Genomic DNA, 14,896 nt, shown 5'->3' with positions numbered 1-14,896 from the left:
TAGGTTCTAAAAGCAATCTTGAAAATATCGGGCTCGATCACTCTCACTTGATGATATCCTCGATCTTGCTAAAGATTGTGGATCCTTTCAACTTGTCGAGTAGACCATCAACTCTCGGAATGGGGTATTGATTTTTCACAGTGATTTTATTTAACGCACGATAATCGATGTGCACATTCAGAAAGTTCCATTTTTCTTCTTAACAAGAAGAATGGGTGCCCCAAATGGTGAGCTACTAGGTCAAATTAGGCCTCTAGCCAAAAGATCTTCTATTTGGGATTGAATCTCTTGCTTCTCAGTAGGATTGTGTCTATATGGTGATTTACATGATGGTGTGCTTCCTGGAATAAGGTCAATCTTATGATCCTCACATCTAGATTGAGGTAGGCCAACGGGTAAGTCTTCCATAAAGTAGTCATCATAAGTAGCTAGAAAAGGATCCAAAGGCTCTTGCTTAGTTGTCTTAGTCTCAGGACTAGCCTCAATCTTATTGACCATAACCAGATATGTCTTCTCACGTTTGCGCAAAGCTTGTTTAGCTTGGGTATGTGACAATATGGGCCAAGAGGGAAGATTCTTGTTGCATTCTAGAGTCATAGTCTCAGTGCCTTGAGTCACAGTAATGGTGCATTCAAGATAATCAGGTTTGGCATTATGATCGATGTGCCAAGGCATACCTAGAATGAGATCTTGCTCATGCAAAGGAGTGACTAAGAAATCACGGCTCTCAACTAATGGCCCTAAAGTCACCTCAAGATCTTAACCATTTGCAAAAAATTATAATTCGATCCTTGCAAAGTTGATTTGACTTTATATTTTGTTTCGATGGTTGCGAGCCCTAACTTTTCAACTAAACGTTGCAAAATGAAATCATGGGTGCTTCCATCATCAAATAAGACACTATGTTCTTTTACGTGCAATAGTGCAGTCATATGTAACAAAGAAGTACAAAAATAAGATGCACTTTTACTTGAATAACACTTACCTGAAGGGGTGTAGTTAGCATCTTCAATGTCATTGTCCTCATCCTCGCCCTCTTGCTTGAAAGATTTATCATGGGATCCATCATCCATGTAGTCGATCCATGCAGATTTGTTGCGCTGACTATTACCATTGGTACGTCCATTGGTTCTCCCTCCATTGCCTCCGTTGTTGTTGGTAGCATTCTTTGCTTGGGTACTGTTATGGATAAATTTGACCAAAGTAAAAAGGCATAAATGTGTGTGTGTGTATGTGTGTGTGGCAACAGTATAATAAAATATGGTGTGCATAGGGCCCAAGGTTGAGGTGGCAGGGCATGACCATGTGCCACCCTTCCACGTAAGAGGACCCATAAGGTGTGATGTACATAATCCATGGTAGTAATATTATAAAATGTAAGGTGGCATGGCTCCTCCATGTGCCACCCCTCCACCTAGGCGGCATTTAGTGAGATATGGCCCAAAGTCCATGGGAGAAGTAATATAGAATAGGTGGAGATGGATATTATATTGGGTTATTCCCTCCATATAGGATAGGCCCATGTGGGGGAGGTATAGAAGGTCCAAGAGGGCAAGTTAAACAATGGGGAAAGTAGGATGAGGTGGCAAGATTCCTTGTGCCAATTGTCCTTCTAGATGTTTGAATGTATTATCAAATTGGGAAGAGACCAAGGGAGTATCATAGACTTGGGATATGGGAGTTGATATATGTGGAAAAATGTGGCCAAGCGTTATCGCACACAATTGAGAGTGGGTAACTGCCTAGCCCACATGGGAGACTCTTCCACACACACCATGCATATGAGAGGATGCATTTATTGGGAGAGACCCTCTCTCTTGGCTATAAAAGGAGGGGGCTATTCCTTGATGAGACACGCTCTCTCTTTGTAAAGCCACCTAGCTAGTACTTTGATTTCCCCCTTTTCTTCCTTTCAAATAAAGCGTCGCCCTCTTCCCTTGATGTCTCCATCTTTACATTCCTCCTCCCATCATGTACATGCTTCCCTTTCCCCTCTCCCTTTTCCCTTGTGCCATAGTCTCCCTCTTCATCCCCTCCCCTTCTAATCCCTTTTCCCCTCCCATGATAATGTTTCGCCCCCACGTTCTCCTTTCCTCTATGGCCCTTGAGCGTCGCCATGCTTAGTGTCTAGCCTCTTGTCCTGATTTCTTTTCTAGGTAACAGAAATGGTGTGGCTGCTGGGATCGAAATCTCCACGGCTAGTGGTGTAAAATCTATTACTCCTACGACTAGGTGCGGCTCTGCGGTCTCTTTCGTGCACAGTTCTCTACTTTTGTACCTCCAAATTGTGTGCCTTCCCTATCTCTACGACTGCAAAACCTCCCTGCTTCTGTGCTTCCAGTCTGCCTACTTTCTGCTTGCAGTTCCTACATGTATTCTGGCTGGTGAATCTTCTGCTCATACTGGTCGCATCTGCAGAACTGCAACATCTGAGCTCTTGCGAGCGCATTCGCGTGTCCACTGTGTACAATCGCGTGCATCCCAGACAGATTGTGATGGTTTTTCTGTGTACAATTGCGTACAATCGCGTCTTCTGGTCACGGACAGTTTTTCTGGGTCTCTGCAAAACTGTAACAGATCTTGTGCCCCTCCCTCTCTCTCTTCTTTTCTTCTCTTTCTCTTCTCCTTCTCCTCTCCTCTCCTCTTTTTTTATTAAAGAGTGGGATTTGAACCCAAGACCTCCCCCTTCACAAAAGGGAGACTTATCATTGGGCCAACAAGTAGGAAGTGATTAACATGTAATGATTTTTGCTTATATATTGAAATCTCAGGAACTGTAACTCTCTAACCGTGGGGAGTTTACTCTTGTTGTAAAAAGAAAAAGTATTTCATTTCATGTGCTCTATTCACATCTCCTACTAGATCGCCGATTCGGAACTTTTCCAAGTTCACTTCACGGATGCACACCACGAGGAGGGTGGATATTTGTGTCACTTCTCGACGAGTTTAAGGATTTGGTGCCTGGTCCTCCGCACCTTACGGCTACCAATGGGCAAGATCTCTTTCTTTATCTTCATGTCGATCTGCAACAACTGATCGTACAGTGCATTGCTCAAGGAGACGACGGGTGGGATGATACACCGTGGATGATTCAAGGTGAAGAACTAGTGATACGCTAGGAGAACTTTGATTTTAATAATTGTGCGGTGATCGAGCTACTTGCTGCTTCGGAGGTAATTAAAAGGGTGTCCTTCGAAAGGTGGGATGCTCCCCAAGATTGGGGGAGATTTGGCGCATCTGCCTATTAATTCTTGTGGATAAGCTCGTCTTGAATGGTTTATTCTCAATCTCACTACAAAGGTTTCTAGGCCTCGGCTATGGTTGGTAATGTTTCAACCAAGGAATCCCTTTGTACCTAATCAATGTTGAGATATCGAGCTCCACTCACGATATGCCAGGGTGACCGTTGTGCATTTATGTCACCGACTTGTTAGCTGCAGACGCGGTTGGTACACTGCCCATGAATAATAGCTAGATGACAGCTATCCTTATCTACTATAGTTTGTGGCTCAGTTAGTATGCCACCTTAGTTAGTTGAGTTTGGTTTGAGACCCACATATAGGGTTCTTCTATTTCTTTGTACTAGAGTTCTTTTGGCTTTCACAACTAAGAAGAGGAAAAACTGTTTTCAGCCTCCACCTTTGTGTGTATTCCCCCACTGTGCATGTGAGAAAGCTGCAAGTGAGACTCCTTCCCTCTCTCCCACTATCTTCACATGGTATCAGAGCCTTATTCATGGTAAGGAGCTCAAGAAAGAAAACCAAGTTCGTGGTGTCCTGGTAAGAGGACCAGTGTTGCTTTCCTATTTTGAGTTTGGGAGCAAATCTCTGCAGGCAGCATAGCCAGAAGTGCAAGAGTGCACTGTCTCAGATTGAGACGCCCTTCGCAGTGTGGCAAGAGGGCAGTATATGGTGCGAGAGGGGGTAGCCCTCGGTGAGTTTATTTTTTGGATTCGAGGCCATTTCGGGGCCCGTTTTGAAGGTGGAAGTTCTTCGCAGGCACTAAGAAAAAGGCCCTATTTTTGTTGTACGACAACTGCTCGACTGGTCGATAAAAAGTTACCACAGAAATTGCATCGTATGCCTATGTGCAGAGGTATTGGGAGTTGCAGAATCATGCTTGTTGCCTGTTGATGCAAAATCGTCACTAGGAAGTGACTGTGTGGTCAAATACCACTTTCGTCAGTTTTGCAGATCTGCCCATGTGAGGCAAAAGCTGTGTTTTTTCGCAGTGACAGAATATTTTGCAGTGTTCTATAATGGCGTCTGATTCTCTTTCACAAATTGTCACAGAAAAGCTTGACAAGAACAACTTCCAGGCATGGAAGTTTAGAATGACAAATTTCCTTATGGGAAAAGGCCATTGGGAGTTCATTACAGGAAATGAAGAAGAACCAGTTCTTCCTAATGTTCCCAATCAACAAGAAATGCAGGCATTTAAAGGATGGCATGAGAGAGCTAGGAAAGTTATGTACTAGCTGTCTATCAGTATTTCTGATTCTATGATTGTGCATATTCAGGATGCAAGTACGCCAAAGGAGGCATGGGATACTTTGGCAAAAATGTACAGCACAAATACACAAGCCAGGAAAATGTAGCTCAAACAGGAGTTGCACAATGTGCAGAGAGAAAATTTGAGCATAAATGACTACCACATGAAGGTGAAGAAAATTGCAGATACACTTGCTTCCATTGGGTCGCCAGTGGAAGATGATGATCTAGTTTCTGTGACCTTGAATGGTCTAGGAAAGGATTATGCACAGTTCCGGACATCCATTGCCATCCGTGAAAAATTTTCGGATTTTGAAGAGTTGTTTGCTCTTCTAATTTCTGAAGAGCAGAGAAATGGGGGTGCATCTTCTTCAGGAGGAACTTCAAAAGAAACTGTCTTCTACTCAAATGCTAGAAGAGGTAGAGGCAAAGGTAGAGCAGGCCGATCTGGAGGCCGTGGTAGGAATCAGAATATGCAGCAAACTCAAGAAAACCAGTCCTATGGAGGAGGACGTGGTAACTCTAGAGGCAAGGGGAGCCAAAGAGGCCGTGGTGGATGGCAGAGAGGCCAAAATGCAAACAGCAATGTTGAATGCTACTATTGTGGTAAAATGGGTCATATGGCTAAGGACTGCTACAAAAAGCAAAATGACATTATGAATGGAAAATTGCAGCAAGGCAATTATGCATCTTCCAGTAGACAGGGTGATGACAGAAATGAGCATCTATTTATGGTGCAGCATATGACCAATTTTGTGACAAGTGTAGAAGAACGAAATGATGTGTGGTATGTTGACTCAAGTGCATCAAACCACATGACAGGTCATGCAGAATGGATGTAGGATGTAAGGAAAATGAAAAAACTAGGATTTGTGGAGACTGGTGATGATACTGCACATCCTATTGTGCAGATTGGTAAAATTCCTTTGTCTATACAGGATGGGAAAAAGAAATACCTGTTTGATGTATTTCATGTCCCGAACATCACCAAGAACCTGGTTTCTATTGGTCAAATGGTTGAGCATGGCTTGCAGGTCAGATTTAATCCTCATGGATGCTTTGTTGAGGATATGAAAAATAACGGTCGCTTGATAGCAAAAGGAAAGAAGAAGGGCAGGATGTTTACGTTGGATGCAGACATGCCTGAATTGAGTGCACCAATGTTTGCACATGGGACCAGTCAGATATTGATATCTGGCATAAACGCATTGGTCATGTTAATATACAGCGACTTAAATCAATGCAAGCCTAAATTCAAGGTTGCAGAAATGCATAAGGTTTGTGAAGCCTATCAATTTGGAAAACAGGCAAGGAAACCATTTCCTAGGGATGTTCAAGAGAGTAAAAAGCCATTGGAATTAATCCACTCTGATGTGTGGACTACTAAAGCTGCATCTATTGGAGGCTGTCACTATTTTGTTACTTTTATTGATGACTTCAGCAGAAAAGTTTGGGTGTATTTTATGAAAAAGAAAAGTGAAGTGTTTGGGCACTTCAAAGCTTTTAAAGCTATGGTTGAAAAAGAAACAGGCCTGCAAATAAAATGCCTAAGGTCAGATGGAGGGGGAGAGTACCTCTCAAATGAGTTTGCAAGGTTCCTGCAAGAGCATGGCATAAAGCAACAATATTCATGCAGTCATGCCCCATAGGAAAATGGACTTGCAGAAAGGAAAAACAGGCATATTGCAGAGGTATCTTGGGCCATGCTAAATGAGAAAGATCTACCAGATTATTATTGGGCTGAAGCAGTTGCTACAATAGTTTACATAATGAACAAGATTCCCACTGCAGCAATACATGGCATGACGCCAGAGGAGATGTATATTGGTAGGAAACCAGACATTTCTCATTTGAAAATTTTTGGTTGCATTGCCTATGTTCATGTGCCAGATGAGTTGAGGTCCAAGTTGGATCCAAAAGCTGAGAAGTGCGTCTTTATTGGTTATTCTCTGCAGCGAAAAGGGTATAGATGGTATAACCCTTCTACTCGTAAGTTTACAGTGAGCAGAGATGAGTAGCTGGTATAAACCAGTAAATGTGATGATTGATGTAGATGCACAAAATGGTAATGCTACACAGAATTCAATGCAACAGTCACAAAATATCAATGGACCTATAGTGTCCTCTAGCAGTGGTTCACATACTTCGCCATGGACAGGTAGATTGAGATCAGGAGAATCTCCTCAAAGCAATGCAGATAGTGGTACGCAGGTATCACGAAAAGGAAAAGAGAAGGTAGATCAGCCCATGCTTGATGTGAATGCAGGTCACTCTTATGTGGATGGTGAATCCAGTGGCTCAGAACAGAGCATTGATGATGAGTTGGGTATTCCTTCTATTGTTACACCTGGAGTAAGGAAGACCAGGGATGTTTTGAGAGCACTTGCAAGTGAGCCTATTTTGCGCAGGTCTACCAGAGCTAGGTATCCTATGGATAGGCTGAAATATGATGGATTCACAGCCATTCACTATGCCTATATGGTCAAAGTGATACAAGAACCAGAACCCACTTCTTTTGAACAAGCCATGGGAAATGAAAAATGGGAGAAAGCCATGGATGAAGAAGAAGAAATGGATGCCTTGGAAGCAAATGCTACATGGGAATTGGTGCCTTTGCCTAAAGACAAGAATGCAATTGGTTGTAAGTGGGTTTATAAGATCAAGCACAATGTAGATGGTTCTATGAATAGATACAAGGCAAGATTAGTTGTCAAGGGGTATGCACAAACATACGGCATTGATTATGAAGAAACATTCAGTCTGGTTGCAAGGATGGCAACTGTAAGAGTAGTCATTGCTATGGCTGCATCAAAGGGATGGTCTTTACACCAGATGGATGTAAAGAATGCCTCCTTGCATGGTGATTTGCAAGAAGAGGTCTTTATGGAGCAACCACCAGGTTATGTTCATGCTATTCATCCTGAGTTTGTTTTCAGGTTGAAGAAAGCCTTGTATGGCTTGGAGCAAGCACCTAGAGCATGGTCTGACAAGATAGGACAGTATCTTGTTACTATTGGCTTTCAGATTTCCAAGGCATATTTCTCACTCTATGTGAGAAAAACAGAGAAAGGGATTATGTTGCTTGTCATTTATGTTGATGATTTGATCATCACAGGTGATAGTGATGAAGATATCCTTCATGTGAAAATGCTATTGAAGCAGAAGTTTGAGATGAAGGATTTGGGAGAGCTGCGTTATTTCTTGGGCATTGAGGTGATTAGATCACCAAGTGGGATACAGCTCTTGCAGAGGCAGTATGGATTGGACATTCTATCCAAATATGGGATGACAAGCTGTAAGCCTATTTCAGTTCCTTTGGAGCAGAATGTGAAGCTGAGCACAGATGCAGGTGAGCTTCTGGAAGACCCTACTATGTACAGACGCATAGTAGGAAGTTTGATTTATATGACTATTACCACGCCAGATTTAAGCTATGCTGTAGGATTGGTAAGTCAGTTTATGCAGGCTCCAAGGAAACCGCATTTGGATGTAGCTAGACGCATACTCAAGTATGTGAAGTCCACATTGCAGTATGGACTATTTTATGAGGCTAGGGTTCAGATACAGTTGCATGGATACACTGATGCTGATTAGAGGCTAGTAGTATTTCTGATAGATGATCTTGACAAAATATGAAGAGGGGAGAGGAGAAGAGTGGAGATGAGGAGAGAGGGGAAAGCTAGAGAGCACACCACAAATGACTAACTATACACTAGAATTAGTTGAAAAAATAGAATATATACAAACCCTTTTAGGGTTAGGGTTAGGGGATCTAACCCTTTCCTTTATAGCACTCTATAAGGTTAGTGCTATGCACATATGATCACGTGATGGTGCTATGCACACATGATCACATGTGTTGAGCGTGAACTCTCAACACCTTCCCTCAAGATCAACATCATGAAGTAGGCCTTCCCTCAAGATGATGATTCTGGGGAATCGAAGAAGGACTGAGTATTACATTCCATCACACCCCTTTAATGGGAATGTCCTTCCTCTGCATCAAACCAAGAGCTAGTCGGTGTTTCTCGAATAGCTCTTTACCGAGTGGTTTGGTAAAGATGTCTACAACATTTTCTTTGCTATCACAATGCTGCAGTGTGATGTCACCAAGTAACACTCTTTCTCTGATGAAGTGCTCTCTGACATCAATGTGCTTTGTTCTGGAGTGATATACTGGATTTTTGGCCAATGCTTGAGCCGATTGATTATCACAGTATATTGTTGTTGGCTTTGACTCATCAAAGTAATCTGTTTCTGACAATAGTCTTCTGAGCCATATAGCCTCACATGCACCTCTAGTGAGTGCTCTATATTCTGCTTCAGTCGAAGACAAAGAAACAGTTGGCTGTTTGTTTGACAACCATGATATAGCACCTTGACCAAGGAAAAATGCATATCCCTGTGTCGATCTCCTGGTCTCATGATCTCCAGCATAGTCACTGTCACAGTATCCATGCAACCGTGGATGACTTCCTCTGTATTCTATCCCAAATTGTCTTGTACCTCTGATGTATCTCAAGACTCTTTTGGCTGCATTCCAGTGAGACTGTTTTGGATTTGCCATAAACTGTGCTAGTGAGCTTACTGCATAACAAATATCTGGCCGTGTGATTGTCAGATATATAAAAGATCCAATGAGTTGCCTGTAGTATCTGTCATTGACTGTAGGCTTTTCTGAATCTTTAGTAAGTTTCAAACTCTGTTCCATGGGAGTGGCTGCAATCTTGCAATCGGCCATATGAAACTTCTTCAGGAGACTGTTAACATACTTGAGCTGACTCATGAATGTGCTATCGGAATCTCTCCAGAACTCAATTCCAAGACAATAGTGCATAAGTCTAAGATCTTTCATGTCGAACTCTGCAGATAAGTCTTGTTTTAGTTTTCTGATGAAGCTATCCTTGCTTCCTGTCACAATCAGATCATCTACGTACAAAAGTGCAATAGTAATATCTTCCCCTTGAACGTTGTAGTAGAGAGTATGATCTGCATTAGACTTCATGTATCCCAGATCAGCAAAATACTTGTCAATTCTGCTGTACCAACTTCTGGGTGCTTGCTTTAAGCCATAGAGACTTTTCTTGAGATGGCAAACCTTGTTCTCTTGTCCTGGTTCAACATAACCGGCTGGTTGTTGCATGTAGACATCCTCGTCTAGATAACCATTGAGAAATGCATTCTTGACATCGAGCTGATACACATTCCATTTACTGAGTGTCGCTAGTGATATCAAGAACCGTATGGAATCCATCTTTGCTACTGGAGCATAAGTCTCATCATAATCTTGGCCATATTGCTATGCAAATCCTTTTGCAACTAATCTGGCTTTGTATCTCTGAATACTGCCATCTAGATTGTACTTCACTTTGTATACCCATTTGTTGGCTATGGCCTTCTTTCCTGGTGGAAGGTCGCATAATTCCCAAGTGTTATTTTTATACAAAGCATCCATTTCTTCATTCATAGCAGTTTGCCATTCTGGCTTATCTACTGCGTCTTCGAAGTACACTGGCTCTTCTGTAGCCATGATGGTAGTCATAAGAGCATAGTTGGTGGTTTCCACCTGAATTGCTTTGCCTTTCTGAGCATATGTCAATTTGGCTAGTGGTCTGCTTTCCCTAGTAGACCGTCTGGGCTGCTGTGGCACTGCTTGGGGTGTTGCTGGCAATTCTTGCTCTTCTTCATCAACCTGTTCTGTAGATGACTGTGAAGTCGATGCTTCTATCTCCTGTGTAGGTGAGGTTTTCCATTCTGATTCCTCATCGAAGATTACATCTCTGGAGATAATGACTTTGCGGTTGATGGGATCATACAATTTGTATGCTTTACTTTCTTCACTGTAGCCAACCATGATGCATTTGCATGACTTCGCATCCAATTTCCTGCGATGATCATCATGTATGTGGGCATATGCTATGCAACCAAATATGCGGAGATGCCCAATGCGTGGCTTGTGTCCAGTGAATGCTTCATAAGGAGTCATACCTTGTATCGGTTCGGTAGGAAGCCGATTAAGCAAGTAGTTAGCTGTAGCTATTGCTTCTGCCCAATACTGATTCGGAAGATGCTTTTCACTAAGCATTGCTCTAGCACTGTCTGCTAAAGTCCCATTCTTCCTTTCAGCTATTGTATTTTGCTGAGGAGTATCTGCACATGTGAATTGTCTTCGAATGCCGTGAGTTTTGCAAAAGTTCATGAAGGCTGAAGACATGTATTCACCTCCTCTGTCTGATCTCATGACCTTGATCTTTCTGCCTGTCTGGTTTTCTACCATGGCTTTGAATTCTTGAAATCTGGCAAACACTTCAAATTTCTCTTTCAGAAAGTAGACCCAACAATATCTGCTGTAGTCGTCGATGAAGGTCAAGTAATAAAGTGAACCATTGATGCTGCGGGTCTGGGCATAACCCCATACATCTGTATGAATTAAATCAAGAATACCTCGTGCACGAGAGGTACTTCTGACAAAGTTGGTTCGCTTTTGTTTGCCGAAGCAGCATGCTTCACAAACCTTTCCAAGAAACTGTAGCTTTGGAATCCCAATTGCCATATTTTGATTCCTTAGATCTAACAAGTACTTGAAGTTGACATGACCATATCTCTTGTGCCATTTTGCGGATAGTGGCATTTGTTGCATTTGAGCTGACATGGCATGCTTATCTGGTACTGTAGCTAGCATCCTGTATAAGCGTCCTTCCTTGACACCTTTTGCTACTAGCTGACCTCTTTTGGATTTGTCTCTGATAGTGCATTCATCACCGTCGAAGATGACTTTGTAGTTGTGTTCCGTCATTTGACCTACTGATAAAAGGTTCTTGCTGAGCTTCGGAACATAGAGCACATCTTTGACTAATCCTTTTGTACCAGTGAAATTGTTCATAGGGATAACACCTGTCCCTTGAACCGGATTCGGTGTATTGTCTGCTGTATAGATGACATTCTTTTGACCTTCTAATGGCTTCATTTCTGTGAACCATTCCTGATGATTTGTCATATGAGATGATGCACCGCTGTCGATGTACCAAGGATCCTGTTCCACTTGGTCGACTTGATAGCTGAAATCCTCTTTGGGATTGAAATCAGTGTCTAGGTGCATTGTATCAGTCTGATGCAATTCCTCACTTGCAAGAAACATATTTCCATGTTCATTTGCAAAATGACTGTGACTAGAATGTCCACCACGATGATTTCCTCTTCCTCGGGAATTCCCTCGGCTGGATTGACCGCCTTGGTCATACTGCTTCTTGCGGCAATCTCTTTCATAGTGTCCAAACTTGTGACAATAGTTGCATTGAATGTTTGACACATTGGTGGATGCATTCCCTCGTCCTTGGAATCTTCCTCGGTTGGAATGATTTCCTCTTTGCTGATTTTGATGTTGCTGAGGATGCTGCTGATGCTGATGCTGATTCTGACTTTGATTTTGTTGATGATGATGACCACTTTTCTGATATGATCTACCTCTATTTCTGCCTTTGCCTCTGCTTCTGTCTGAAGCTGTGAATGCCTGATCATTAGAATGACCTTTACGTGCTTGAATGGCCTGAGTCCTGAGTTCTTCACCAAGTAGAACTGACTGAAGTTCTTCAAGTGTTGGAATTTGCCGTTGGATGGCAATACTCTGGACCAGATTCTCATATCCTTCTCCTAGTCCATTCAGGATTACTTGAACCATTTCTGCAGGATTCATAGTCTCTCCTGCTGCTGCAAGTTGATTGTTGTAGTCTTTGATGCGGAGTACATAAGCATGACCGGTTTCACTGCTGTTGCGGAAACTCTGGTTGATCTGGTTTCTCAGGGTGAGAATCCTGGATGTGTTCTTAGACTCGTAGAGAGCTGCGAACATATCCCATGCTTCTTTTGATGTCTTGACTGTGTTGAGCTGTCCTAGCATGACATCTTGCACATTTTGCTTGATCAGGTGATAGGCATACTTGTCTTTCTTATCCCATTCTTCTTGAGCTCGGGCAATGGCAGGATCTGCTACTGGTGCGGAAACTGTTTGTGTAGATGTAGATCCCGATGTAGATCCCGTTGCTGGTGATGTGACAACAGATGGAGTAGAGCTACTGGTGGCTGGATCGGCCAATGGTCTAGGTATGGATCCATCGACATACTCCCATTTGTCCTGAAGCACAAGAATGGTCTCCATTCGGTATTTCCATGTACCGTAATTGGAGTTGTCTAACTTAGCAGATGCCTCCAGATTGAGGTTGCTAGTCGACATGGTGCAAACAATGTACTCAAAAAGTGTCCTGGAAAACTCTGTATGAATCAACTGCAAATACACTGAAGATGCCAAGTGAAATCTCTGTACCATCGGTGAAGATAGAACTGCAGTAAATAAGATCTGATCTGTGTTACAAGGCTTGTGGCAATGATTCCGGGAATAGCCAAGAGGCTTTACAAGGCTGAAAAATGATGTGCACGATGCCGTGAGATAGCCAAATAGGCTTTACAATGGTGGCATGTGTGTGTGAAATGAAGTGCTATCTGCCCACTGAATCAATCTGCAATGCCTCTGAACTCTGAAGTCTGCTCACTGAACTGATGAACGTAAGGTTTCAGGTAATGTAATGATGTGAAATCAGATGTGAGCGTATGGACTGACTCCGAGTAGGTACTAGTCGGGAATTTCGGGCATGGCTTAGATTGGCAACTTGGGGAATTCAAAGCGTCCCCTCTATGGCGATCTAGTCTACTCTGATCTAGATCTAAACCAACCGTCGATCGATGAAAGAGCAGCAAATAATTCCTTTTCCTTTGTTCTTTTTAAGTGCTAGGTCAGATGCGTCGATGTAGAGGCAAATGTGCGTGAAGGAAGTGGTTTTGTCGGCGAGGCTCAAATGTGAGTGTAACTTGCGCCGAAATGTGCGCATGATGTAACGAGCGCGTAGAGCATGAAAAATCGAGCGACTTTCCTTTTTGGAGCACCCTCAAATTCTTCCTGGATCAAGAGATATGACTTGATCTAGGTGGAGGGGCAAAAGGAGTGCAAATGGTGCTCAATGATGATGTGTCACTGTGAGTCACATGCAGTGATGATGTGGCACTGTGCTTAGCAAGAGGTGTGCCAGTGGAGGTGGCAGGAGTGTGCACATGCAGTGTGTGTAGAGTGTGCCTGGCAAGGGACTGTGCCTGCAGAGGGTCAGTGCTGACTGGACTGCTGAGGTGGCACAGATGATGTCAACAGGGTGACGTGGCACTGATGACGTGGTAGCTGACATGGCAGCTGATGTGGCAGTGCTGACGTGGCCTGGTGATGTGGCAGTCAGTGCTGACGTGTCTGCTGACGTGGCGATCGGTTGCCACGTGTCAGATTTATCTACCACGTGGCAGATAAGATGACGTGGCAGATGTGGCTAAGGCTATCTGCCACGTGTCGCTAGGTCGCTTCACAGAATCTTTTTGAAGATTCTAACGAAATCTAGGGAGATTTCGTCGAGTCGGTCGTGAGAGCCTTGAGCTCTACGTTCGCGTTGGCGTTCTTCGAGAAGTCGATGGAGATGGAAGCTACAGATGGCGACGGAGGTCGTTGACGGGTCGACCTTCAGTGGAGGCACTTCTGCTGCGTGGTCGACGTTTCGATGGAGCGCTGGAGCAGTTGGAGCATAGGAGCTGTGTTGAAGGAATGAAGAGGCCACCGGCGAAGATTACAATGTGGAGGCTGGGGAAGGCCGCCGTCCGCGAAGACTGTGAGGCCTTAGAGGCTTGGCCATTTGCTGGCTATTCCGTTGCGCTTGGGCATTCTGCAGCAGGCTGATGGAGCTTGGATGATGTTTGGAGCCTAGGAGAACTCGTTGGATGGCCTGTGCATAGAGGCGCTACCGAGCTAGTCGTTGGAGTCATTTGCTTTGGAGATGGCAGACCGTTGGAGCAGCCGTGCGATGGCGAAGGCTGTAGAGAGCTCTCGGGGGGTCACTATGTATAAACCCTCTATACCACGTGCGTTCAAGGCCTATTTCTAAAATCCCTTATCTGTAAATTTTTCATTAATAAAATGTACCCCTTTTCTATACAAATCTGTAAATTTTTCTCAAAACTATTTTAAATATTCCCTTATGTATATTTATTTCTGTAAATTTTAGAAATAAAAAATATCCTTCTATTGAACTCACGTGATAGGGTTACATATGATGAGTGACCCCCCCGAGAGAGAGCTTCTCCCATGAGCTGGAGACTAAGTGACAAACGGCCAGGAAGGAGACCACTGAATGATTCGATACTACGATGCACCTGCTCCTAGGCTGTCGATTGCGTCAATGAAGGTTTCCCTGAGTAGGATCGACATACGGATTGCACATGGGAAAGAACGGGGCGAGGCCTCTCCAATTCTAAAGTGAGACCTGGGAGCTCGAACTGGGAGAGTAGCCATTTTTGAAGCAGCTCTTCCTCGGTGCGCA

The 14,896-nt window shown here is 43.5% G+C and overlaps 1 protein-coding gene across 1 annotated transcript in view; it reads left to right on the top strand.

Moving 5' to 3' along the window:
- LOC147904685 (uncharacterized) overlaps nt 1–14,256 on the top strand; it is a 58,876-nt gene extending 44,620 nt beyond the window's left edge. The window contains exon 3 of the mRNA XM_087392062.1: nt 13,925–14,256. Within this exon, the coding sequence (XP_087248188.1) occupies nt 13,925–14,256 (332 nt within the window). The remainder of the gene's footprint in view (nt 1–13,924) is intronic.
- The last annotated feature ends 640 nt before the right edge of the window (nt 14,257–14,896 follow it).

Source organism: Dipteris shenzhenensis, chromosome 2, assembly GCF_047967505.1.
Source record: "Dipteris shenzhenensis isolate YYH24624 ecotype China chromosome 2, Dip_SZ_1.0, whole genome shotgun sequence".
Lineage (NCBI taxonomy): Eukaryota > Viridiplantae > Streptophyta > Polypodiopsida > Gleicheniales > Dipteridaceae > Dipteris > Dipteris shenzhenensis.
The sequence above is the reverse complement of the archived record's forward strand: the minus strand, read 5'-3'. Positions and strand labels throughout refer to the sequence as shown.